The sequence below is a fragment of the Pan troglodytes genome, chromosome 17 (genome assembly GCF_028858775.2).
Source record: "Pan troglodytes isolate AG18354 chromosome 17, NHGRI_mPanTro3-v2.0_pri, whole genome shotgun sequence".
In the NCBI taxonomy this organism is placed as follows: domain Eukaryota; kingdom Metazoa; phylum Chordata; class Mammalia; order Primates; family Hominidae; genus Pan; species Pan troglodytes.
Window position 1 is genome coordinate 71,839,621 of NC_072415.2, and position 27,233 is coordinate 71,866,853.

Here is a 27,233-nt window from a genome sequence, read left to right on the forward strand (position 1 = left end):
ACAGGAAGATAATCTCTCTCTCTTCCAACAGGTAAACCTCCAGCTTATCTAATTGAAATTTCAGGCTACCTGCCACACTCCTAAAAAACTATCACTTTAAGGGGATCAAATCGTACAAGCCAAACAAAGTCAGATTTGAATATGCTCCTTTTCAAATGGTAAGCTAATGAGATTTTCATTGGGAAAAGAGATATGAAGCTTTACAGCTCATAATTTAAGGAGCTTTGTTCCATTGGCATTCACTGAATCTCACAAAAGAAGTCTGCAACAAAATTCTGATTTGACTTCTGTCTGGGGATCAAAGATAAATGTTAAAGTGGAAACAAAGTGTAAATTGGAAGAAAATAATGAATTATCTAGATTTTTCACCAGGTTGAGTTATCTTTTATTCCTCCCTCCCTCTTCCCGGACCCTCCCCTGCCACAGTCATCACAAATGCCATCCATTCTGCCTCTCATTTCATGCCTTTCCATTTCACTGCCACTGCACTTTTCAGGGCTCCTAATTGGTCTGTCTGACCAGACTGTCCTGATCTAATCCACCCTTCACATAGTTGGCCAGTGTATTCCTTGCAAGACACAGCCTTTCCTCCTTCCACCTCTCTGTTCCAAAGTTTCAATAGCTACTATTGCTTGATTTTAACAAAGTTCAAACTCTTTTGCCTGGCATTTAAGCCTTCTTGTGTGATCTTATCCCAATTTTTCCTTCTCAGCTTATTTGTACCTTTTTTTGTCCTCCAATTCCAGACAAGCACAAACTTCTTGTCCTCCTTAATTGTATTCTTAAGTTTTTTTTTTAACACCCTGCCTCTGTTTATACTAAGACCTCTTTGAATGTCCTCTCCCTGAATCCAAGTAATTCTGCATACAGTAAAATTAGAGTCAAATGCCACTAGTGAGGCCACTTCCTCCAAGAAGCCTCCCTTCATTTGCCTTCTCCTAAGTAGAAGCAGACTCTTGCCTTCCAGTTACACCTCTGTCGTGATATTTATCAGATTTAGACAAGTCAACAGGGCACAACGGTTAGCAGCACAGTTTCTAGCTGTGTTACCTTGGACAAATCATTTACCATCTTTAAGTCACATCTTATGTTTGTTTGTTTTGAAAAAGGAGGTACCCAGTGGTTGTGAAAGTTAAATAAGTTAAATCGTGGAAAGTATTTAGCTTAGAGCCTGGCAAGTAGCTGACAGTAAATTTTAATTCTTATCATTAAAGAAAATCATATTTAACTTGTATTATAGTCCCTTTGTATATTCCCCATCTCCTTTCTTCATTCTAAAATTCCTTCCTTTGGGGGCAAAATTTATACCATAATCCCATCTTGTCTCACTCCCCACAGTGCCTTCCGCACATGAGGACTAAAACACATTTTAAGTGAAAAAAAAATTTATTCAAAATCACACTAATTGGGGCCATGCAAAGCAAGGACTTCCTGTATTTGACTTTACTAGAAAGTATTAAACTACACAGGGTCAAGACATTGAAACTCAATTTTTGCAACATTTTATTTAGTTTCACATTTTTTCTTTAAATTTCAAGAATGTTTTTCCTATTAATATAAATTACTGTGACTTCTCAATAACAATAAACCTCATTTACCCTGTCTTAAAATTTCTGTTTGTCATAGCCTCCCTTCTTCATCTCCGAGCCACCATTCTTCTTAACACATAAGTCATTATCAGTTACAGTTATAATCATAATTAAACATTGATTCACTGAAAATGCTATAGCATGAACTTACACAGCTGCTATCTTCTTTTGGTAAAAATGCCTTTATCATCTTAGGAAAAGCCTCCTTGTGCAAAAATAATCAAGCCAATCCAGAAGCCATGAATTCCTCCCCCAGGACTGAAGGATGAATTTGCATGAGTCCATCACACTTTCTGCCCTTTAAACAAGGACAAGGATTGGCAAAAGGATGAGACATGATAATTTAATGCCATCGGATATGGAAAATGCCTTGACTTCCCGAGAGACGAAGTCCATTTCTTCATCTATGCTCTAGCCATTGATAATCTAGCCAGTCTGCACTCATGAGTCATCTTTGTTCTTAAAGACAATCCCAAACCTATTGATTTATTATTGACAACAGCTCAATCTATGCTTGTGCAAAACAAAACAAAACAAAAAAAAACAAAAAAACCCACAACATCTTAAGGTATGGTCTATGCACTTGAGGGTCTTACAATCTAGCTGGGGTCATGAGACAGATATATTCGTTGACTATGTCTTCAGAAACAGAAATAGAGAGTGAGGCAAAATAATTAAATTTTCTTTTTTAGAAAATATGGAACTTTCTGGCATGCCTACATTACATTATAAAAAATAATATGTGATAAGAACCAAGTGGTATAGACATAATAACTACTACAGGAATGAAGAGATACCAAGGAAGGAAGTTGAAAGACGGAAAAGTTTTACTAAGGAGGTGAGATAAAGGAAAGGTAAGGCCAGGCGCAGGGGCTCATGCTTGTAATCCTAACACTTTGGGAGGCCAAGGCAGGAGGATTGCTTGAGGCCAGGAGTTCGAGACCAGCCTGAGCAGCAAAGTGAGAACTCCATCTCTACAAAAAATGTATTAAAACAAAAATGGAAAGGTTAGACTTAAATCTGATATGGGGAACTCAAATGGCCGCAGAGGCCAACCAGAGAACATAAATGAATGAGACTAAGTATAGGATAGAAATATTAATTCTGCACGTCCAGGGAATATGGGGAAGAACCACTACCCACTCTATGATACTGATAACACACATCTTCTGATTTTTCAAGAAAAGTTAGAAATCCAGATATTTGTAAGAAATAGCCAGATTTTAAAATATTGGCAACTAAGAGAAACATGTTTGTAGGTCAAATAAAACACAGTTTCTGGCTGGATGGGACTACCGCTTTGCAGCTCTGACCCAGGTCAGCTAAATGAGCAGCTTTTCCTCTCACACAACACTTTGCATTTCAAATGACTTCAGTTTTAGTGTATGCAGAATATATTTAACCCCGGTTACCCTGATATAGACACAGTGCATTTACTCTGGATAATTCCCTAATTTTAAAGAGGAAACTTATTTTTCTCCCTGCCACATGATTTTGCTGTCAACAGTAATTGTTCTGAGCCTCTGGTGCACTGGTAAGAGCTGGTGAAAAAGGCCTTGCCCTGACTAATTGAACTCTGTTTGCTGAGAGCAAGTGTCAGAGTCTCTATTACGCTTCCCACCTCTTTGGCTGCCTCAGGAGGAAGCTTTGGTCTTACAAAACTGCTAGCATTCCTCCTCATTTGCTTTTTATCTTAACTTTTTTTTTTTTTGAGATGGAGTCTCGCTGTGTCGCCCAGCCTGGAGTGCAGTGGCACAATCTCAGCTCACTGCAACCTCTGCCTCCCAGGTTCTAGCTATTCTCCCACCTCAGCCTCTGGAATAGCTGGGATTACAGGCATATGCCACCACACCCGGCTAATTTTTGTATTTTTAGTAGAAATGGGGTTTTACCATGTTGGCCAGGCTGGTCTCAAACTCCTGACCTCAGGTGATCCACCCGTGTCAACCTCCGAAAGTGCTGGGATTACAGGCGTGAGCCACTGCGCTCGGCCTATTTTCATTTTTTTTATTGTGGAAAAATAGAAATAATATTTCTCCATTTTTGAGAGTTAGTGCCAAGTCAGCGGCTTTAAGTGCATTCACAGTGTTGTGCAACCATCACTACCATCAATTTCCAGAACTTTTTCATCATTCCAAACAAAAACTTGGTACCCACTACACAATAACTTCCTATTTCCCCTCCCCTAGTCCCTGGTAACCTCTATTCTACTTTCTATCTCTACGAATTTGCCTACACTAGAAACATCATAGAAGGGTAATCATTCAATATTTGTCCTTCTGTGCCTCGCCTATTTCACTCAGCATGTTTTCAAGGTCATCCATGTTGTAGCATGTATCCCACTTCTAAAAAATATTGTTCTTTTCTCCCATATTTCCTTCACCATTTTCTCTATTTTAGTTGTAAATACATACAAAAGGAATAATGCTTTTGGCATTAAAATGGCCTAATTATACATCGTTCAAAGCTTTAATTCTCTGAAAAGGAAAGGATATTGATTTATCCAAATCTATGGTTTTCAGACAGCTTGGATTTTAACCTTGCCACCATTAGCTACCTATAAGGCCCTAGGAAAGTTATTTAACCTTTTTGTGACTTAGCACCCTCATCTGAAAAACCAGGATAATAATAATTCTAATAGCCAATGTCATACATAAGATGCATATACATGTACACGGTAGCATGCATTTATTCAGAAAACTTATAGTAATTTCATTCCATTTCGGGGACTGGTTATAGGATAGAGAACAATTGATCTTTATAAATATGTAAGTATATTTCAGTACTCTATATAATTTATTTAAATTAGTCCTTATTAGTTAATCCAGACAATTTGCTAACCAGAGACTGATGATTGATAAAGGATTATTAATGGTAAGGATAAGAGCTACCCAAGTCCAGGCACATTTCCCCATAAGACATACAGTGGCCTCATCTTCAGCCTTCATACTGAAAGTTGGAAACAGAGGACACTACACAGCAGGCTCACAGGGACAACTCTCAGTAGGGAAGTTGACAAAAATATTTGGAAAGAAAGAAGGAAAAGAGGCAGGGAGGAACAGAAGAAGGAAGGTTGGGAAGGAAGAATCCAGCCTGGTGTGGTGGCCCACACCTGTAATCCCAACACTTTGGGAGGCCGAGGTGGGAGGATCACTTGAACCTCTGAGTTTGAGACCAGCCTGTGCAACATAGTGAGACTCTGTCTCTACAAAAAATCTAAAAATTATCTAGGCATGGTGGTGGGGGCCTATGATCCCAGCTACTCATGAGGCTGAGGCAGGAGGATCACTTGAGCCCAGGGGTCGAGGCTGTGATGAGCCATGTTTGCACCACTGCACTCCAGCCTTGGCAACAGAGTCAGACCTTGTCTCAAAAAAAAACAAAACCAAACAAACAAACAAAAAGGAATCCAAGCAGAACAAGCTGCAGCCATTCAATGTAGGTGCAGAAATCCTGACTTGCCTTTCAATGGCCCCTGAGAGCATCAACTTTTCTGATAGCCAAGGACTAAACAAGGTGGTGTGGACAGAAGGAAAAAATGTGTAAGTAAGATCCTATCCCTCTTTACAGGCAGATCACAATCTAGTAGTGGACAGAGACACATAAGCCAATGAATGCTAAGATGATAAACAGAAGAATACAAATCCTTAACGTACCAGGGAACCACAGAGGAGGGACAGCTGAGGTCTCTCTTGTAGGGTCAAGAAAGCTTCCTGGTGCATATGACATCTGTGCTGGATTTTGAAAATTGAAAGAGAGTTTCCCAGTCAGACAGGCAGGGAGAAACAGCATATGGACAAATGCATCCAGGGAACATTTAAAATAGTTTAACACTGCTGGAGCTTAGAAATAGACTGGAGGGGTATGTAGGTAGGAGGAGTTTCATAAGGAACCTGGGTGTTGTTATGCTAAGCTACCTGGACCCTGGTCTTATTGATGACAGGGAGCCAGAAAAGGGTTTAATGAGGAGAAGGGCATGCTCTGAGATCTGTGGTCTTTGAAGGAACGCACAGCTTTAGTAAAGAGTCGGTGGTAGAGACAGAGCAGAAGACAGGGCCGTTAGTCAGGAGGAGATTGGAAATTCCTGATGAACATCTAAATCAGGGCAGCGGCCATAAAGAAATAAAAGAAAAATGAACAAATACAGTGTTTCTTTTATTAGTCTTTATAGTCATTCATTTAACAGGCATTTAATGAGCACTCACTGTTAAGGGAAGCATTTCATTAATATATGTTATACTTTTCAGCTTTTTGAAGCATTTTTGCAAGCTTCATTATATTTCTTGATGCCAGAGTAATTATGTCAGGCAAGAAGAATGGGTTTTATCATCCCCATTTTGCAGATGAAGAAACTGAGGTTCAGAGGGATGAACTCATTTTTCCCAAGGTTAATACAGATAGCAAACTGAAAAGTATGAGTTAGACCCAAATCTGCTTACTGTGGTCCAGGTTTCCTTCCACCATCACACCATGGAATTATCAGCTCAAAACAATTTCCTGGCCAGGTGTGGTGGAGCTCACACCTGTAATCCCAGCACAATGGAAGGCCAAGGCAGGAGGATCATTCGTGGTCAGGAGTTTGAGAACAGTCTGGTCAACACACACAGTGAGACTTTGTCTCTACAAAAAATAAAAAAATTAGCCAGGTGTGGTGGCACACACCTGTAGTCCCAGCTACTCAGGAGGCTGAGGTGGGAGGATTACTGGAGCCCATGGATTGATGAGCTGTGTTTGCACCACTGCACTCCAGCCCGGGTGTCAGAGCAAGACCCTGTGTCAGAAAAACAAACAAATCTCCCCTCCCCATAATTTTCCTACTTATGCATCCCCAGAAAATAAAAGTTTGCTCAACAATATGCTATCAGTCATGAGAATGAAAAATTTTAAAGAAAGTTGAAAGTTTTAGCAGACTGTAGGAGTCTCAGAGTTATTGATCTAGACACAAATGGCCTGGCAAAGGGGAAGAAATGCAGGAGTGCCTCTGGTTTGCTTTTTAAATAAACAGTGAATCCACTTGCACAGACACATGACTCTGGCACAGTGAATGAGGATTTATGAGGTGCTTGACAGGATGCCTTTACCTCCTCTCTGCTGCCTGGGTAAAATTTCTGCTTTAGATGGAAAGGCTAATAGGGCTGTGAAGATCTGTCTCCGTCACTAAGAAAACCAAAATGCATCTGGTGACCTATTTAGGCTTAATTTGCCTTTAGGCTTCTCTGACATCATGAGAAGTGCGCTGTTGTTCGGCACATTAATATACACTAATTTTGTTTGGTGTCTCCATTCTCCTGCATCTCAAATATGAGTGCATTCAAAAGGCCAAGGTCACATCTTCCCCCTCTTGCTAAGCACATCATTTATTTGTTGCTCCCAGACCTACTTGTTGAAAAACATTTTCTATTCAGAGTTAAATCTGGCTGATTCTGCCAATGTATTTACATGACTGGGTCTGCGTTTATTGCTATAAAAAGGGATTAGTCCTGCTGTAATAATATTTTCCATTTAGAGAGCACTTTGGGCTGAGAGGCCCATTCAAAGCCTCATTGTTCTGAGGCTGGCTTTTTAAAAATCAGCCGCTTTATTCCGTCGAACTTTGACTGTGAAGAAAACAAAAGGCCTTTGACCCACCTGGTAGAGGGAATGAACTTAAAGAAGGATATGTTGGCAGTTTGTTTCCAGAATCCCTTTGAGAGAAGCTGCCCAAATCCACATTTGGATCCAAACTAGTTAACCAAATTTGTGGGAAAAGACTGGCTAGAGAAAAAGCATAGTAGAACTGGAAAGCACCTTAGAAATCACCAAGAGGAGTGATTTTCACATTTCCTTTTTCCAGCAGAACTCCTTTTCCCAGACAAAATGTATGCTGGATTGGTTGGAGTGGCTACAGCCTTCCCTAGTCATTCCCTGGTGGCTCCTAGGGCTCTCAGGGAACATCCTTTGAAAACTTCTACTGCAGGGTGACCTTGTCATCTTTCATACAAGAAAAGGGAGGTCCAGAGAGCTAGGTGGCTTGCTCGGAGACTGACAGCAAGTGACAGGAACAGCGTGGTATCCCCAGGGTCTCCTCAGCCCAGGAAAGACTTAAAAGGAGGACCAACAACAGCATCCTGGTTTTCTTTCTATTGTTTCAATATTAGTGCTTTTCTCCCAAATGGGAATCTTCAGATGATCTTCAACTCTGGTTCCCTTCAACAAGGGAAGAGTTTTGTCCCTTCCTGGCCTCTCTTTAGTGTGGACTAGCGTCTTTCCCTTTTTCTCCTTGAATCCAGGTTGAAACTACTAGAGACCTTTGGAGGACACATGATCATCTGCCCCAGAGCCTTTCCCTTATTGAATCACAAAACAAATAGCCCTCCAGGGTAAGAGCCCAGGCCTTTGCAAGGCGGGTGGCAGGTGCCCTTGGCCTCCCGTTGCCCTCACTCTGCCCCATAAGGCTCCTCTCTGATTACTCCTCTCTTACCCTGGGGCTTAGCAACACTTCTCTTGTGCATGTCAGTAAAAAGACAAGCAGTGTGAGCCTAAAATGCCCAGATCCAAGAAAACTATAAGACCAACTTGCTTAACCAAGCATTTCTAGAAGGGAAGAGCCCTTTTGACTAATGTTTTTAGACTGTTTGCTTACTCTTCATCTATCACCAGTTCTTGTTTGCCAGTCTCAAGCAGATCATTTATATGTGCCCAGAATCCCTGGGTAGTGGGCAAACTGTAAGAATCAATGGAATAAATAAATTAGTTCCTAAGCTTCTCAAATAAATCCAGTTGAATTAGATGTATCTAAAATCACACAGTCTTGAAGAGTAAAGTGGAGATGGTAATGAAATGAGAAACAGGCTCTTTATTTGAGGAAAAAGTAAGAAAAGGGGGGAAAAGCTCTCCAAAGGCATGAAAAATTCAAGGAAGTCATATGTGCACAGAGAATCCGTCATTGTTATTTTGGGGGCTTTGTCTCCCAACTGCCTTTTCCTCAGCCTCAATTCAGCTTATCTCTCTAGAACCTCCCATTGAGATTTGAATGCAGGTCTTCTCAAGTAGAGTCAGTTGGTTACTTGATAAATACTGTGTATTCCCAGAGAAAAAGGAAGGTTGTTTTCCCTCAAGATCTCGCCCTCAGAAAGGAAGAGGTAGCCCTCATTTACATCGTCATTGCCCTTTCTAGTATGAGGTTCAGATGCTTTGAACAACAAAGTTCTCCCTGGGTTAGACACATGGGCTAGAAACACCTACACGTGTGAGCGCACACACACGTAGCAATGCTTTGCTGAGACCTCCCAATATGCCAGGAACTGTCCTAAGTCTTTTATTTGCCTTAATTGTTTTAATCTTCACAACAACCCTCTAAATCAGCTACTATTACTATCCTGATTGTAATATGAGGAAACTGCTAGCTTTATTTTACTTTATTTATTTTTATTTTTTGAGACAGAGTCTCATTCTGTCACCCAGGCTGGCGTGCAGTGGTGCCATCTCAGCTCACTACAACCTCCGCCTTCCAGGTTCAAGTGTTTCTCCTGCCTCAGCCTCCTGAATAGCTGAGATTACAAGCACCCACCACCATGCCCAGCTAATTTTTGTATTTTTAGTGGAGATGCGGTTTCGCCATGTTGGCCAGGCTGGTCTCGAATTCCTGACCTCAGGTGATCGGCCTGCCTTGGCCTCCCAAAGTGCTAGGATCACAGGTGTGAGGCACCACGCCAGGCCAGAAACTGCTAGGTTTAGATCCTTATACAGGTCACCTGATATAATTGGTATTTTAAAAAGGCAAATAGAAAAACATAAGATTTAAAACCTGTTGTACAATGAAGGTGAATTATATTTAAAGTGAACATTTCACAACTACATCTACAAAAGTTTACATCTTCAAGCTGGCCTAAATCATATTTTGCTTTGTTTGTTAGGTCTTCTCACTGGGAAGATAAAGTATCACCTTGTAATTTGGATTATTTTACGCTTTGGCATAATGCCGTATTTACTGAGCACCTACTATGTAGAGAAGACTATGCAGAGAAGACTGCTTTGCCAACTGTTGGGAAAACCAGTGATATATATCTGATCTTGCTTTTGATCTAGTTACAGTCAAGACTAACACATGCTCACACACACTCAAATCTTTCCCCTCCCAGTGCCAGGATGGGGTGAGGCAAGGGAAACCCCCGAAGGAGTGAGAGCCCCCTAAAATGTTCCACCCTAGGCGCCTTGCCTGCCTCACCCCAGCCCTGCCCCCTGCCTCTTAAACCCGTACCAAGCAAGCACCATCATTGATACAACAGAATGGAGTGTAATCATGTATTCAAATTAATGGACTATGGGGAAAATGCACAGCATCTGTAGATGGTCAAAGTAACAGGGCAGATAGAGCCTTGACATTAGTTAATTCTGATTAACAACCCAGTTGCCAAGCCAGTCAGCCTTGAGCATGAACATTTTGAGGAAGAGGAAATGATTTTATTTCAGGAAGACAGCCGAACAGAAACAGCTCATTAAAATGGGTTTGATGGGCGGGAAAGAGAAAGCGAACTATTCCCCACAGCAATTGCAAGACTCTAAGTGCAGAAAATGATGAGATCTGCCAAGAAAAGAGACCCAACCACGCCGAATATTCCAAAACCGTTGGTGCATCTGAAGCCTAATGTTACTAAATTGTCTCAGCAGACAATATGACTTAGACACTCATTCATCCAGCAAATATTTACTGAGCAGCTATTACTCTCCTAGGTGCCGTGGGATGCAGTGGTGAGTGGCAAGAATGGATAGATGAAGTCTATCAGTGACATTCCAGGCAGGAGCAGTGGGCTCTGTGCTGCCAGTGGTGCCGACTTCAAAATACCTCATAGGAAGTCTTCCCCATTTCACCCCACATTCACTAATTCTGCTTCTCTGCAAAATTTACTATTTAGTCCATCCTATATTTTATAAGCAAAACATCACTTACATAAACAGAAGTCATTGTAAAATTAATAACCATTTCCATATAAATATACAAAACTATCAATATCTTCTTTGTGAAGGACTGGAGAAGCTGGACTGAAACTTAAGGAGGTACAAACATTTTACATAGGAATGAAGTTTACCTTTCCAAATGTGGGTGATGAGGCAACAATATGGGATTTTAAAAAAGTAGACAGTTTCTTGGTTGTCTGACATAAAGCTAGAAAGAAGGTGTGATTTGTCCTAAATGGTTGGGGCAGGGGGTATAATTTAATAGGAAACTTAACCAATGCACATTGGGATCTCATGTGTTTAAAGTACATAAAAACTGATAGAAATTTATAGAACATGGATAGTTCTTGTCTTGACTATATCCTGAGCATATTTGAAAGTAAATATTATAACTATTGATTTTATTCCATGAAATTGTATTTCTATTAAAATGATGTTTTATGAAATGGAAAATTGCTTTGTTTCTCATTTATATGTATTGCCCATGTTCATAAATTCCTGTTTTTGTTTGCCTAATCTAGGGAGTGGTTCTCAATGCATGGCCCTCTGCCCACTTGGGAGGGCCAACAGGTTTTATTAACAGGTTGCCCACCAATCCCAAAACTTCTTAAATGCTTGCATGAGATCAACTCATTAATAACTGCCTACAGATGATTTGCTAAATTTTGCAGTTTTTGAACCAAATGAGTGCTTTTCAGAGCTTAGAGAGTTTAGCAATTGCTCCAATTCTGTATTTTGCTAATTCAATATTTTCCCAACATTGCTAGGCTCCTACTGCATGTGCAAATAGTTGAAATTCCTACAATTTGTGGGAAGGATACTTATTATCAGTACTGTCTTGAATTGATCATGTTTTTCTTAATTGCTGTTCTTCTTGCTTAATAGCAAATTATTGTTGGTTTTGCTCATCATTATCAGTTTAGTTTGTTGTGGGTTATTTTTAACCCCACAATATGTAGTAATGAATATTTATAAATTTTTAGGCTATAATTTTCTAAAACTAGACTCTGATATGTATGCACTGCATTTAAGTATGATTCATCCATACCCTTATTGCTAAAGCAGATGTATACATATTTCCCCCATAATTTGCTCATGTGAGAAAATTTCATTGGTAATGTGTGCAGTACATTTTAGCTTGCGAATTACTTACAATATACCATCAAGGTAAATCTAATATAAGTATTGGGTTATTTTATGTTTACATGATATTGTTTTAAAATAAAAAACAAACCATGAGCTAATAGTTCAATCTTCTTATGTAAATATGAGCACTTAATTTATAGGCTGGTTGGTTGGTTTGCTTTGGGCCAGCCTTTGATTATCACTTCAAACCAGAAACGAAAGGAGTAAGTCAAAATAGTGAATTATCACTCAAGGCCAGTATTCCCCCAACTGTGTTCTGCTAGACATCAACAGACATTCTGCAAATGATGGATTCTTTACTGAAATAAATTGGGAGAAAGTGATACATATTATGTTCCCATTTTAGAGATTTCCAGGGCCCCTTAGCATATTGTGATGGTTAGTTTTATGTGTCAATTTGGTTAGACCATAATACTAAAATATTTGGTTAAACACCTTTCTGAATGTTGCTGTGAAGACATTTTTTAGATACGATTAACATTTAAATCAGTAGACTTTGAGTAAAGCAGACTGCCCTCCATTATGTGTGTGGGCCTCATGCAATCAATTGACGACCTTAAGAGAAAAAAGACTGACCTACCCCAAGGGTAGGTAATTACCCCCAAGGGTAATTCTTCCAACAGGCTGCCTTCGGGCTCAAGCTGCAGCATTATTTTTTCCCTGGGTCTCCAGCTTGATGACCTACCCTGCAGATTTTAGACTTGCCACAATCCACAATCATGTGAGCCAACTCCTTAAAATCTCTCTTTCTCCCCTTCCCCACCCCCACCCCCAATACACACAATTGGTTCTGTTTCTCTAAAGAACCCTGACTAATCTACATATTAAAGGCTCTGAAAAGTTATGCAATTAAAAAAAAAACAAACCTGTTTAACCTAGTATTTTCCCAGCTTATTTAATCACAAAACATTTTTCATAAAATACCTACTGTTAATAATATCTCAAAACACAGCTTGGAAAATGCCCTTTTCAAGACTATACCTTAGACAGAGGTTTATTTGCAGCCTGTGTCAGCAATATTGGAGTCTGAATCTGTCTAATTCAGAAACTAGTGGCACAAATATTGGAATAAAAGATTCTACGCATTGTTTTCTTCTGCACAGAGCATAGGCAGAAGAAAATAATTACATGTTATATGAACATGATGAAGTAAATGTCCATTGCAGAGCCAGTTTCACATGTAATTATGTCTTATGAAAAATATCTACCTATAAAATCAACCCTATAGTTGTGCTTTTGTAAAATGCTCTTCTTTGGGTATCTTAGTCTGTTTGGGCTGCTATAACAAAATACTATAAACTGGGTGACTTATAAGCAAAAATTTATTTCTCATGGTTCTGGCAGCTGGGAAGTCCAAGATCAAAGTGCTGAGAGATGTGGTGTCTGGTGAAGGCCCATTTCCTGGTTCACACATGGTGACGTCTAGCTGTGTGTTCACATGGTGGAAGGGGCAAAGCAGCTCCCTTAGGTCCCTTTAATAAGGTCATCAGTCCCATTCATGAGAGCCCTACCCTCATGACCTAATCACCTCACCAAAGGCCTCACCTTCTAATAACATTATCTTGGGGTTTAGCATTTCAACAAATGAATTTGGAGGGGGACACAACATACAGACCATCGCAATGGATCTTCCTGGGGACTGGGATGTCACACTGAAACATCATCAGTTGCAGTGTAATTGGCACAAGACAATGTACAAACAGCAGGGAGGCTAACAAGAGAAGTCAACTTACCCTAGAGAGAAGTCTCCATGCCCTATGCCTCCTTTTTCTCTTGTGATCCCTTCTTGAGTGTGTTTCCAGAAATGTTCCTCACTGATCCCAATTCATCCCTTAGCTCTTATCCTAGAAGCCACTTTTTCCAAAACGCCTTTTCTGACTCTGCTCCTACCCCAAACCCATCAGGCAAGCCTTCCATCTGTCTTCCTTGTTACATGCATTCAAATCCCCTGCACCTCTGCACTGGACCTGGACGTTGTTTATTACCAATGCCTGTCTTTCCTACAAGACTCTAAGGTCCACGTGAAGTCAGGGTTCAGAACATGATACCGCAATGTGTGGCACCTTGGCATACTGAGTATTTTAAGCTGAAGGAAATTGAGAAAGCTTCAAAAGCAGGAAGGTCTCTCTGACCTTCTCCACCCTCTTTCTCTTGAACTGGGCCATAGAAACTAGAATTCCACCTGCCCCTTCTTCTCTGAAGCAGACCTTAAAACCTAGGAAGCTCACTCTCTGATCTTCTTCCTCCTTTCTCCCCTGAAGATCCCCATGTGACAGATGTGTCACCCTATAACCAGAGAAAAGAAATGGCATGCAGGGATGCCAGGAGGAATCTGAACAAACAGGTCCTACTAAGTTCCTCCCAACCCCCAGTTTATTACCATAAGATCAGATCCTTTTGTCCTCCAATTATACTTCTGCATGACTGTCCATAAAAATAATTTCTTCTCAGTCTTTGGGTCTTATTTCTGAAGGCTCCCATGTCACATAAAACTTATATTAAATAAATGTGTTATGCATTTCTCTTGTTAATGGGTGTCAGCCATAAACCTTGTGATGGGTGAGAAAAGAAGTTTCTCTTTCTCCCCTACATGGTCAGGGACTGTTCCCACCTTGCTCATCTCAGCAGCCATAGTGACTGGCCATCACGGAAACCCTCAGTGAAGTAACAAAAGGTTGAAGGGGCTTTCCTTCTCCCTAATTTTCCTCATGATTCCATAGAAATAATCCTTTCTTGGCTGGGTGCAGTGGCTCACGCCTGCAATCCCAGCACTTTGGGAGGCCAAGATGGGCGGATCACCTGACGTCAGGAGTTTGAGACCAGCCTGACGAACATGGAGAAACCCCCACCCTACTAAAAAAAATACAAAATTAGCCATGTGTGGTGGTGCATGCCTGTAATCCCAGCTACTTGGGAGGCTGAGTCAGGAGAATCACTTGAACCCAGGAGGCGGAAGTTGCAGTCAGCCGAGATTGCACCATTGCACTCCAGCCTGGACAACAAGAGTGAAACTCCATCTCAAAAAAAAAAAAAAAAAAGAAGAAGAAGTAATCCCAAACCAGAGTGTTTTCCTGACCCCTCTTTAAAGATCTTCACCCTCTTAACCTTGAAAAAAACCTATGCCAAGAGTCCATGAAATGTTCACATATGCATGTGTATACACACACATCCCCACGCACGTCTGTACATTCACTTACTCTTGCAAATAATAAAAACAAATAGGCGTTTGCCAACACAATAGTGTAAAGAGGGGATTCAAGGAGCAGTAGTTTTGGGGAGTGAGAGAGACTGAATCCAATTACAGCTGTGTCATTATATGAGTCAAGTAAAATTGTGCAAAAGTTTTCAAATCTATAAAAAGAAAAGCAGAGATTCAGTCTTGATTCTAGAAATCCTTCCCCTTCTCCCCTGCCATTTACGCAGCCTAGTGCTATATTGTGTACACTGAAAATGGGTTTCTCTTCCAAGAATTATCTCTGAAAACAAAAGCATTAAGAAAAATAATGTATTGGCAGGTAGACGGGCTTTCATTTCAGGAAGTTTGGCGGAGTGTTGGAGGGCTTTGTTTGTGGAAGGCCTGAGGGTGAGGATGGCATGCAGTGAATGCCAGACCTGGTTACCCTCTCTCTCTGCACCTTCATATCCCTCTGCCTGATCTTCAGCTACTCACACACATTCCTCCTCTGCAGGGATCCTGGAGCTGGCATGGCCTCTTCCTCTCCTTCCAGGCCCACATCCAGAGGCATAAAACCTGTGCCACCACCAGTAGTGTCATCTGAAGAGGTTGCCAGTGTGTCTATTCCCAGGCAAGATGCACCTATAGGGCTTTCCCAAGACCCCCTTTCCTTCGCTGTGTCCCCATCAAGTCTACAGGTGAGTCTTGATAACATAAGACTATAGATACCATTGGCTCCTGGCATGAAGGAGTTAAGACCTGGAGAAGTCAGGGTATCTAAATGCCTTCCTTAAATGCCTCTCTGCCTTCTTCCAATCAAGTCCTTCTGTAGCTGATAGAGAGGTTCAAGCATGAGTAACCAACTCTAACAAAGAAATTCCTACCCACCCACCCACCTCTGCCCCATGCTACTTGAAACCAGGGAAATTCACAGATCAGAAAAGTTTAAATATGCCAAATAAATTTTGCACATTTAAAAATACAGACTAATACAATACTCCTTGCTTTTTTGGTATAAGAAGTGGGTATTGAATCACAATAATGTCTCTTATTTATTTAGGAGACAAGGTCTCACTATGTCACCCAGGCTGGAGTGCAGTGGCGCAATCAGGCTCACTGTAGCCTCAAACTCCTAGGCTCAAGTGACTTCCAGGCTCAGCCTCATGATTAAACTAGGACTACAGGTGTGCACCACCATGCCTGGCTAATTTCCTCATTAATTTTTGTAGAGACAGGGGTCCCACTATGTTGCCCAGGCTGCTCTCAAACTCCTGGCCTCAAGTGATCCTCTAGCCTTGGCCTTCCAAAAAGCTGGGATTACAGGCATGAGCCACTGTGCCTGGCCACATCTCACTTTTAAAACTGTGGGGATTACTTTATAATTTCCCAGAAAGCCAGAGCATGCTTACACCTGCACCCATGCATATCAGGTCATTGATAGCCCTTAATTAGGAGTAGGCTACCTGCTAAACTAAATTGAAATTCATTGATATGATCCAGTTATCAAAAGACAGAATGCTTTTTATCAAAAAAGTCTCTCCAAAATACCCTATTCATGAGAACATTAATTGAAGGACACCTTTCCAGGCTCAGGGCCAAGAGGCCAAGTCACTCTACCCCACTTCACAGGGGCTGCATGAAGTTGTTCTGTATATGGTGCAACAAGTTGTTCTGTATATGATTCACCTGGGACCTGGGGCATGCAGCACAATTTCTAAACAGTGGAGGATAAAGGAAGGGCCACCAGAAGCCATGAAAACCCAAGTTGCAAAGACAAGCTTGGGCTTACTCATTAAAGATGTGTTCTTTGGCCTCTCGGAGGAGCTACTTGAAAGTCACCTCCACTTAAAATCCTTGGCTCAGGATCTTCTTACTGCTTTATCACCCAAGTCTACTAAAATCCTTAGAATAACTGATGATGAAAATCTCAGCCAATTTTTTTTCTTTTCCTGGGGTTAGGAGGGGGGAAAAAACCAATACGTGAGTCTATTTGAAATCATTTTATGAACTTTAATCATAGCAAATGTGTTTTTACAGTAGTCATAAAATCAACATTACCACATATACAAAGGACAAGACACCAGTTTGGCATACAAAAATACCATATATTAAAATTGGGTTCATTGGAAAACTCAGGACTGGCTAAGACACCATCTATAACAGAGAGAGCAAGCAAGAATGCTTTTAAGACATTCAGATTTATAAACAGCAGCTTGATATCCCCTTTACGAAGTCAATATTTGGCAACATTTGGACAATATTTTCTACACAGCCCAGCAGCTCATTTATCTGTAGGGCTATTTGGCCCTTAAAAAAAAAAAAAAAAAAAAAAAAAAAAAAAAAGCTCCTAAAATAAATAATCCACATAATTGTAAATGAAACACATCAAGGATTTGAGTTAATAGCCTCTGAGCAGCATTAATATAGCCATTAGACTGGAGTATTTGTTATCAAGAGGGCCAGGGAACCCACCGCTGAAGCCGTAGGGTGGGAGGAACCCTGGGTTGCAGCTACATGGCTTATGTTGGGAGTTTGTAACAGCCCCAAACTGAAACCAGCTTCTACACCCATGACTGTTGAGTGAGGCAAACACAAACAAGTGGTGAAATGAAAAAATATATGACGGCAACCAGGATATATAAACTGAAATATTCTTGAACTCATTTTCCCAACAGTACTGACATACTCAAGTCAGGATAGATCCACAGGAACAGGCCTTGCATTCCATGGTTAAGAGGATTCTAGAGTCTGTCTGCACTGACGTGGCAACCAACTCTAGAGCAGACTCTGAAATTGCCTAGTGTGCTAACAATCCAAACCATGAGCATAGGATAGGGTGATAGGGAAAATGGGGCCTCCTTGGACCCTCATGAGCTGAGCACATTACCCCACATGTCTTCAGCTAAAGCATCCTGAATTGAACTTGGTAGTCCGTATTGGAATGACAGATTGTGCTTGACTAAGTTGTCCTAGTTGTCCTGTGCTTCTTTCTCCAGCTGGTTTCTGCCATATCTGGCCTTCAGCTCCTATATGTCTTGTTTTGCAGCTATACGCTTCCTTTATTAAGTATTTTCTCCCTCTGTGGGTATATCTGCCTGTCCCCTCACATAGACCCAGTGCTTCACGTCTCCCTTTCCCTCTCCCTCTCCCTCTACTTAATAGTTGGGTTGTCCCTCAACCCAGAAAATCCTATGAGGATTTGTAAATGAAATCCTCATAGGATTTTCCTAAAGCACAGTGTAAGGTACCAGCTACTGTGTTCTCCCACTATTTAACAGAGGTATCAACTAGATCCCCTTTAAGAGGCATTTGTCATCTCTATTTCCTTCTGCTTACAGCCCATGCTCTTCCACCACTATTATATCCAACTGTCTACTTCTGGATTTTCAAAAAGCAAATGTTGAATTAAAAATGGGCCATCCCTTTGGAAAACTCCTGTTAGAATAACCCAATAACTCACACCCCAAGGAGAAATCAGAAGACTTTCACATGGGATACTAGCCCTACATCCCATGGAAATAAATTTAGAGCAGTGTTCTAGAACAAAGACAGCTACAGGGAAGCACTCCCACGAAAACAAAGAAAATGCATGCTGTTGCAGACTTCAAGAGGTCCCTCAGTACTCTGCCCCAAATATTACTGATTGTCCCTAAAAATATCATAGTATGAATAATATAAAAAACTTAGATTAGAATAATAAAATCTAGCTATGAGATGAGTATTTCAAGCACCACTACATCATAGGTGAGATATATACAGTGGGATACCCCAGGCAGTGAATCCTGAAAAAAAGAAAAAAAAAAAAGTCATTGGCTCGACTGAGCAAGAAAATTTGTGCAGAAAAATGGGAACCAAATTGCAGGGATTCGGGAATAATGGTGCACTCGTCCTAACCACTTGAGCAGATCCAAAAAATAAGGTATTTGGAAGAAATTAAATGCCCCACCTGCTTATGTTCTTCAATGATCAATGGCTTTCCAATAAAATGTATACAGTAGAACCTACCTCTTCATATATTTGAAAAGTTTCAAGTGTTTATATAGACACTCCCAAAGGTAGTTAGTTTGACATAATGTATGCAGCCCATAGCAACAGTTAAGAAATTAGCATCTAATCCAATATTGTATAACTCACAAATTGGAAAACATGACTAATAACAGTTTTTTACTGATTTTTAACTCCAATTACAGCTAAATCGTGGTGTGTGTGTGTGTGTGTGTGTAGTAAGTCAGTTGTGTCAGAAAAATCAACGGCTTGAATTTCCACTTATCTTTTAGAAGTGTTTCATGTTGGCTGGGTGCAGTGGCCCATGCCTGTAATCCCAGAACTTTGGGAGGCCGAGGTGGGTGGATCGCCTGAAGTCAGAGTTGGAGACCAGCCTGACCAACATGGAGAAACCCCGTCTCTACTTTTAAAAATACAAAATTAGCTGGGCATGGTGGCGCATGCCTATAATCCCAGCTACTCAGGAGGCTGAGGCAGGAGAATAGCTTGAACCTGGAAGGCGGAGGTTGCAGTGAACTGAGATCATGCCATTGCACTCTGGCCTGGGCAACAAGAGCAAAACTCCATCTCATAAATAAATAAATAAATAAATAAATAAATGTCTCATGTTGAACAAAATCCAGCAACTGAACATCATTGCTTTTTAAATAGACTACTACTTTCAAAACAGCTACTGAATTATCTTGACTATCTTATTCTTCTCAATAGTTTCTGTTTTGGTAAGAATTACCTTGTAGGTGACAATTTACTGAGAATGATGGAAATGTCAAGGAACAGCTTCTCTATCTAAGTCAGGGATGACAGACTGACTACCTGACACTTCTTATGTGGAAACAAAATGCTGACTGGTGGGCAGCATCACTTTTCTGAGAAAAGATAGAAATTGAAGTCTTTTGTGTATCACTCCTTTTGCACAGATAACTTTTGAACTTCTATCTTCCTATTAAGGCTAAAGAAAGATTACTATCTTGGCAAAAAAAAAAAATTAAATGATTTTTAAAGGCAAGCTAAGAAGGAAAGTCTTGCACATTGATGAGTTCTAGAAAAAAAAATCAACCCATTTCTGCTAAAATGAAGTAAATGTATTTTGTATATATTCCATTTGGAAAACAATGAAAAGCAGACTAACCAATTTTGAAACAACATAAGTTTTCAAATAAAGGGATGGGAACTCTTAAAATCAAAAAAATCTAGACTGGAATAAATACCAGATTATCAGTAAGAATCTGGTCTTTATAGGAAATATATCTCAAACTGAATTTTCTGCTTCCTTTTATTTAGCTAAAAAATAATTATTGTAGCTTTAGTAAACTTCAAGTCTTTAAATTTCATGGGCAGTATTTTTTACTGTTAAAAAAAAGTGCTTTTGTGCAAAGCTTCAAATCTTCAACTCTTTCAGGGATAACTGAAATTTTTGCTTAAAAAAGAAAGACATTAAAACAATGTCAAATCTCATTCTAAAAATAGTACCTACATTTTAGTTTGGCATCTGAAAAATGATGCCCACATATGCCCACACCAAATACGACGACAAGCTGGCCAACTTCAAGGGCAAACAAAACCAGTCTGAACACTGCAAAACATGCTTGCTCTTATATTTGCACCTTACTAATACAGCAATGAAGTTTGGATAAGATACTGGAAGTGAACAGGGATTTCATTAGGCTTTTTTTTTTTTCCTGTAACATTTACTTTTTGGCCACAAGACCCTAGACACAATTTCACAGTACAGATCATGCATAGCTTGCAAGTCAAACGTTTTACAGGTACTGTCTAACTACTATTTTTGGACAATAGGTTAACATGCAGCTAATGATCCCAGAAAAGGGGCTTAATAAAGCATTCTTTAAGCTTCACTGATCATTCCTTGGCCTAAAATCTATAAGCAACAGTTCCAAAGGGCAACAATGAATTTTTACTGTCATACTTGAGATCACATACTTTTTAAGCCCAGAAAGGAATGTTTTGCCTTTTGCCAACTGCATGTCACTAGCCCACAAACTCTCACCTTAGCCTCACTGTTACTCCATTAATACCTTGATGCTGGATCCCCAAGCGCTATCACCCAGAACTGCGTCGTTCAATATGGCAGCCACTAGACACATAGGGCTATTTAAATTTAAGCTAATTAAAATTAAATAAAATTTGAAATCCAGTTCTTCCCTTGTAGTAACCCCATTTTAACTGCCTAAAAGTCAATGTGCCTGGTGGCTACCATACCAGATGGCACAGGTTTTCGAGCATTTCCATCATCACAGAAAGCCCTACTGAACAGTGCCAATCTAGAAGATCTCACAGGTTATACCATCACATGGTTTAACCTTCAAGGGACCCAATCTGTAAGCCATGCAAAAAATTAAACTTAATTCTGTTTTTAAAGAAAACATCTTAGAGCTTTCTGATCATTAAGTATGACTGGAACCAAAAACCAAGTTGCCTTTTCATCACAACTTATGCCCCAAGTCATTATACAAAATTTTTCCAAAGACAATGCTTCTTAGTAGCATTCTTGGCTCTACTTAACATATTAAGCATTCTCTTCCTTATTTCAAGATCATTAATAAAGATGAAAATTCATGCTTCTTATAGTTTACTATTTATACAACACTCACTGTCCTTTACATACAAGTGGGGTGGGAGGTTTGGACACCAATGTTTTACAATTTTAAAAATTCAAACCACATGGTTTGATAGTTGTCTTTCAACATCTATACTCATCCCTAAGTCAACCCTCCTTTCATTTTCCCAGAGAGGTAGATGCTAACTAAAATGAGTACATAAACCTACAAAAAAAATTCTTTAAAGCAATAGTTGACTCAGTAAAGGGTATTCATCAACCCTAGAAAGGATCATAGCCAGATAGAGATATAGACAGACCTAGGATGGAGCAAGAAGACACTGCAGTGCAAAGTTCATATTCCCCCTTTTCTGCAGAATTACAAAACGGACTCATCTACAAAATGAAGCCACCGGAGGCTGCTTTCAGCTCTTTCTGTGCTTTCCAGTTGTGACTTTTCATTAATGTGCAAGTATGAATCCTGGCCTCTTGTGTCAGTGGACTTTGGTCACATGGGTAGATGTGTTTGTTAAGGGTCATTGGTAAATGCCAGAAGACGCCAGAGCAATGGGATGCCAAGCAACATTAAAACATCATTAAGCCTATAAAATTCTATCTGGGAGACTGAGATTCTCTCTCTCTCTCTCTCTCTCTCTCTCTCACACACACACACACACACAAGAATGCACACCCCAACAAACAGGTACACAAATAACTGCAATCAGATCCATTTAAACAATTTAAACAATGTTTCTTAGGTCAGTAAGACTCACAAAAAAAATCTGATTTTGGTTGTTATTGTTAAATTTAAGGTCAAGAATCTACCATACAGCCGATTAATTTTGCACTGCTTAATGGCAACTCTAGCATGGGATTGTTTTTAAGTAAAAGTTCTATGGACATTTTTACTCTACAGATTTGCACTAAGAAACACAGGACACTATCATCACACACATTAGTGTCTATATCTAACCTACTTTAACAAGTAGAACTCTATCACATACTATACTACAGGGTCAGTCATTTCATACTGTACAGAAACATATGCAGATGTCACTCACAAAATTAATCTGAATATGGCATAGCTTAAAATTGCAAGGGCAAAGTCTATTCGAAATGTAGCATTCTTAATGCAACACTTCTGTGGTGTGTGTGGGGGTGTGTGTGTGTGTGTGTGTGTGTATTTTCCTCCAAGAGAAATAGAAATTAGGTCAGACATGCATTACGGCAGCCTGGGAGAGTTTGAGAAATGGACACTAACCCAACAGTATATTATGTTATGTAATAGAGGATAGTATTCAGCTAATATGATACCTAAATTATTAATACCAAATAAATCCTAGATTATTTGTTGTATAATGCCCAAGAGCTTACACAATAAAATGGCATTTTAACCTAATTTCTATTTTCAGCTTTCAAATACATTTCCTAAAGGTTTTATGACAAATTTGAAAAATCAGAGCTCACAATTTTATGTTGAATTCTCATGCCAATTAGCAGTATTAGCTTTGTATTCTAGCCATTATATTTTTGTTTTATTTCACATTAATTCATCACTTTTATATGCATATTTTGTGCTGCTTGAAGATAACAGGTAGCATGTAAATAAATTAAATTGTCTTGACCTCACAGGGCTATTTTCTAGCCTTGCTTTTCGGAATTAGCCCTGCTTGTCTTTCCTTCACTTCCCCCCACCCTCCTCACCATTTTCAGGGATTCAGTGGAACATAAAAACAGTTATATTTATAAGTGGAGTCCTTGTCACATACCACTTGCTTCATGAATTCCATAAAAGAAGTTAGATGAGAACTGTAAAGCTCACAGCTATTTCTGAATGCACATGCACCCAGGGATGGGAATTTATCACGTACTTCTAGCAGATCTTTCCTCATGAGCATCTATGGATCATTACACATTTAAGAACATTTGACAGTTTATGAGGAACTGGTCCACTTATATTGGGAATTTGAGCTGTTAGTTTACCTTGCCACCTTTCTTGGTAAAAACGTGTTAAAATACAGGAGATCTTCTCTCACATCAACAAGAGGAAACAGGAATTCTAACTGGCTTAACTCTTGTGGAAGAGCATCTTTCAAAAAAGAATCACAGGCCATCTATTAAAATGCCCGCCTGCGTTGACCATCAGTCACAACACTCATGGCCAGTGCAAGACTCCAAAACCAGGAGAAAAGACACTCTTCTGTTACTCTCCATTTGCCTCTTACAAAATGCAGGACTTAAATACACAGAAGAGGAGCGAGTGTTGCAGGTGATGTGTAGGAGACTACTCGCTGGGTCAAGATGTCCAAGAAGTGGCCACCGCTTCAGAGACTTGACTCATTCATGCCCAATGAAGTCTTCATCCCAGGATTCTTCAGCAAAGACTCAAACACCTGAGGTAAATCAAATTAGACACACACACATACACACACAAATACACAATATTTACATTTGAAATTCTTATTTTGTGAGATGGCTTGAGGAAAATCGGCATACAGGTTTCCCGTGGGATTAGACATTTCTCATGATTTCTCGGTTTATTGCTCCCCTGTTGAGCTTTCAGTTCCATAAACACGTAGCGAGCTCTAATTACAAGTGAAGAAAATGAAGGTTCATGACAAAACACAACACATTGGAGACACTTGTTCAAATATTTCCTCCAAATAAAATGACTGTCCATTTTGACTTATTTTGTTTTGGTGCCATTCAAAATGTATTAAAAGCCTTAGCAACTAAATGAAGACTGGGTTTCAATAAAAAGAAAAAAAAATAAAGAAGCCAGCAGTGCATGTCTTCACTGAATTTTTACACGGATTCGCAGGTTTAATTCTGCTTGTCTACAGAGCATCTTTGTTTGAATCTACCGCATTTAGAGAAGGTCACATTGTACGCACTTGTACAGTTTAACGTCTAAGTAGAATATGTCTGTCTTGTAACATGATTTTGAAAAATCATAAATTACAGTCCATTGAATACATGATTATGAGGATGCATGCAATCATCTTCCAAGCTGTTGCCATCAACACTCAGAACAATTCACCTGGTATCTTGTTGAGACCGCACCTTCTGCCCTTTGTGTCTGTCTTGGGGTAATCAAGAGGCAACCCAGAGGCCAGCGCTCAGCACCAAATGGTCAGTGTTGCCCCCCATCTTCTCACTGGGATCTCATCATCAACCTGCTCAACCCCTAAGTTGGCACCCACAAGAGACTTCCCTGCAGCCCTCTTCAGCCACAGGATATCACAGTGAAGCGCTTAGAAATGCAAGACATGTTGTGAAGCACGATGCCGAGGAGGAAGACCAAGACGCAAGCCACCAAGATGACAGTGCACACCCCCGACCAGGTGGAGCTTTTCACCACACCCCGCCTGTCCTGCTCCTCCTCCACCGCCTCCTGGGGAGCCCCACCTTGCAGAGGCTGCTGTTCAGCAGGGATGGTCACCACAGTGACGGACTTCTGCTGGCTCCCGGGCAGCAGGCGGCAGCCCATGTCTCCGGGCAGCAGCGCACGCTCCTTGGAGATGGGCAGGGGCAGCATGTAGCACCCATTGCTGGGAAGTTTGATGAAGACCGGGGTGTGTTCGGAAGTGTGTGGAATGGCGATGACAGCCAGGACCTCCGGGTCGTCCGGGAGCTGCGACACGGAGAAGCCAGGGGGCAGCTTGGTGACACCGCGGCACCAGGGGCACCGCACATCCTTCTGGCTGGTCCTCATCTGCTGGAGGCACACTGAACAGCAGGTGTGCTTGCAGTCCAGCAACTTGGGCCTGCGCCGGGGGCTGTAGTAATTGAAACAGATCTGACATTCCAGCAGAGAGTCCTGGGACAGCGTCTCCATGGTGGACCGTGAGCAGGAAGGGCAAGGCCAAGGTGAAGGGGAAGGAGCTGCTTCTCAGAGGCCACTGCCCTGTGTCTTTGCAGTGCAGGTAATGGCGAGCTCACAGGCATCCAGTACTCGCAGGTGTGTTCATTTCTGAGAGAGACAAATAATGCAAACAATCTTAATTATTTCAAAGAAGTTGAGATGTCAACATATCTAATGGATTTATACCATTGCTCAAAAGTCTTGACACTGGGCCAAAAGCCTAAAAATTTACCACTCTTGAGACTACAGGATTCCCATAACGCCCAGTGAAAGGCGAATGAAAGTTGTCTCAGAGAGCATGTCATGGCAAATACTTTGTTCATTTCTAAAAAAATGAACAACTCCAATAGTTGTAGACGATGCATCTGTATTTCATAAAGAGGGTGTCTTTTGTTTCTGTTTTGTACATTTAAGCAAGCTCTGGGTCATCCTTCTAAAATATACTAGAGAAACTTTCCTGCTTCCAATAAGTTCATAGCATTTCCTAGAAGTAAATTTCTCTCCTTAGATCCTCTGACCTTTTTCCCTGACTCTACTTACCCACTTGTAAGTCTTAATTGCAAGATTTAGGCAACTTCACAAACCTAGGTACTTCCTATAACTAGCTCGCTCAGTTTACACATATGGGTTAGGATTGTTCCTCTTCACAGAGAAGTAAAGTGACACTGCAGAAGAAGCACACGAAAGCATCTTTCATCTTTCCCAACAAATCATTTGAAGAGAACAAAACAAAAAACCCCAAACAGCAACAAAACCAAAAGCAGCAGTGAAGCTTCAGGCAGTGTGGATCACAAAGGCACACTCATCGCAAAGGCATCACTGACATTTTCCAGTCAGTTATTTTTGTTTCATTACTACTTAGGCTTGTACCAAGTAACACAACTAAAAGCAAGTACGATTGACCCATGAGCAACACAGGTTTGAACCACATGGATCCACTTAAGTATGAATTTTTTGAATAGATATGGTCAGCCCTTTCTATGAGTGGGTTCTGCATCTGCGACCAAATGACATCAAAAATACAGCGTTCTCAGGATGCAAAGCCCCTGCATACCGAGGGCCATCTTTTCATATTCTTGGGTTTTATAGCACCAACTGTGGGCCTTGAGTATTCGCAGGTTTTGGTATACATGGGGGTCCTGGAACGAATGCCCTCAGATAGAGAGATGACTGAACCATTAATTCACTAATTGAAATCAAATATTCTATAGTTAAAGGTTGTCAGGGAAGTCTGGCAAGCATTCCTCATTGTAAAAAAAAAAAAAAGTGTTAGCATCCTGGTATGGAGGGGAGGCAGAGAAACTTAGTTCAACTTCACTGAAGTTTGGGAATGTCCCCTAATGCTCCACTGGCATTTCAATAAGGGCTGCCTGACTCAGCTTCCCATTGAAAGCATCCAAATTATGTGTCCCTGGATGGAGCCATGATGACTCTAGAAAGAATTACTCAACCACTATTGCAGAAAAAATTGCTAGTCCTAGAACCCCACCAACACCTAGAGATGGGAGCTATAACAAATAGATAAGCTCCTTCACATTTTTCTTAAAAGTGACCCTTCTTTTTCCTTTCTAATTTCCTTTGTGAAATTAAGAAAGCACCCCCCCATCATGGTATATAATGTGTTAACAATCAAAATTAAGAATGCACCCAAAACCAACCTGGCCGGCGTGGGGGCTCACACCTGCAATCCCAGCACTTTGGGAGGCCGAGGAGGGGGAATTGTTTGAGCTCAGGAGTTTGAGACCAGCCTGGGCAACATGGTGAAACCCTATCTCTACAAAAAATACAAAAACTAGCCAGGCATGGTGGCAAGCACCTCTAGTCCCGGCTACTCAGTAGGCTGAGGTGGGAGGACCACCTGAGCCTGGGAGGTTGAGGCTGCAGTGAGCCGTGTTTGCACCACTGCACTCCAGCCTGGATGACAGAATGAGACCCTGTCTCAAATTAAAAAAAAACCAA

At 40.7% G+C, this 27,233-nt stretch overlaps 2 protein-coding genes across 10 annotated transcripts in view; one reads left to right on the plus strand and one right to left on the minus strand.

Annotated features, from left to right (window-relative positions):
* LOC101056901 (uncharacterized) lies at positions 1–17,188 on the plus strand. The gene is given in 3 exon segments (NM_001280262.1): positions 1–31; positions 2,282–2,443; positions 15,362–17,188. A coding segment is annotated over 1 exon segment (309 nt). The 5' UTR covers positions 1–31; positions 2,282–2,443; positions 15,362–16,850; the 3' UTR covers positions 17,160–17,188.
* RNF152 (ring finger protein 152) overlaps positions 16,837–27,233 on the minus strand; it is an 84,437-nt gene continuing 74,040 nt past the window's right edge. For 7 of the 9 annotated variants that reach the window (XR_008540744.2, XR_001711381.3, XR_010151961.1 and 4 more), the window contains one exon: positions 25,246–25,382. Coding sequence is in view for 2 of the 9 variants with exons in the window: in XM_523948.7 (XP_523948.1) it covers positions 24,636–25,247 (612 nt within the window). In the remaining 7 variants the exon portion in view is untranslated. Of the gene's footprint in view, positions 25,383–27,233 lie in introns of all 9 variants that reach the window. The other 2 variants (XM_523948.7, XM_001143948.6) reach the window with 1 other exon arrangement.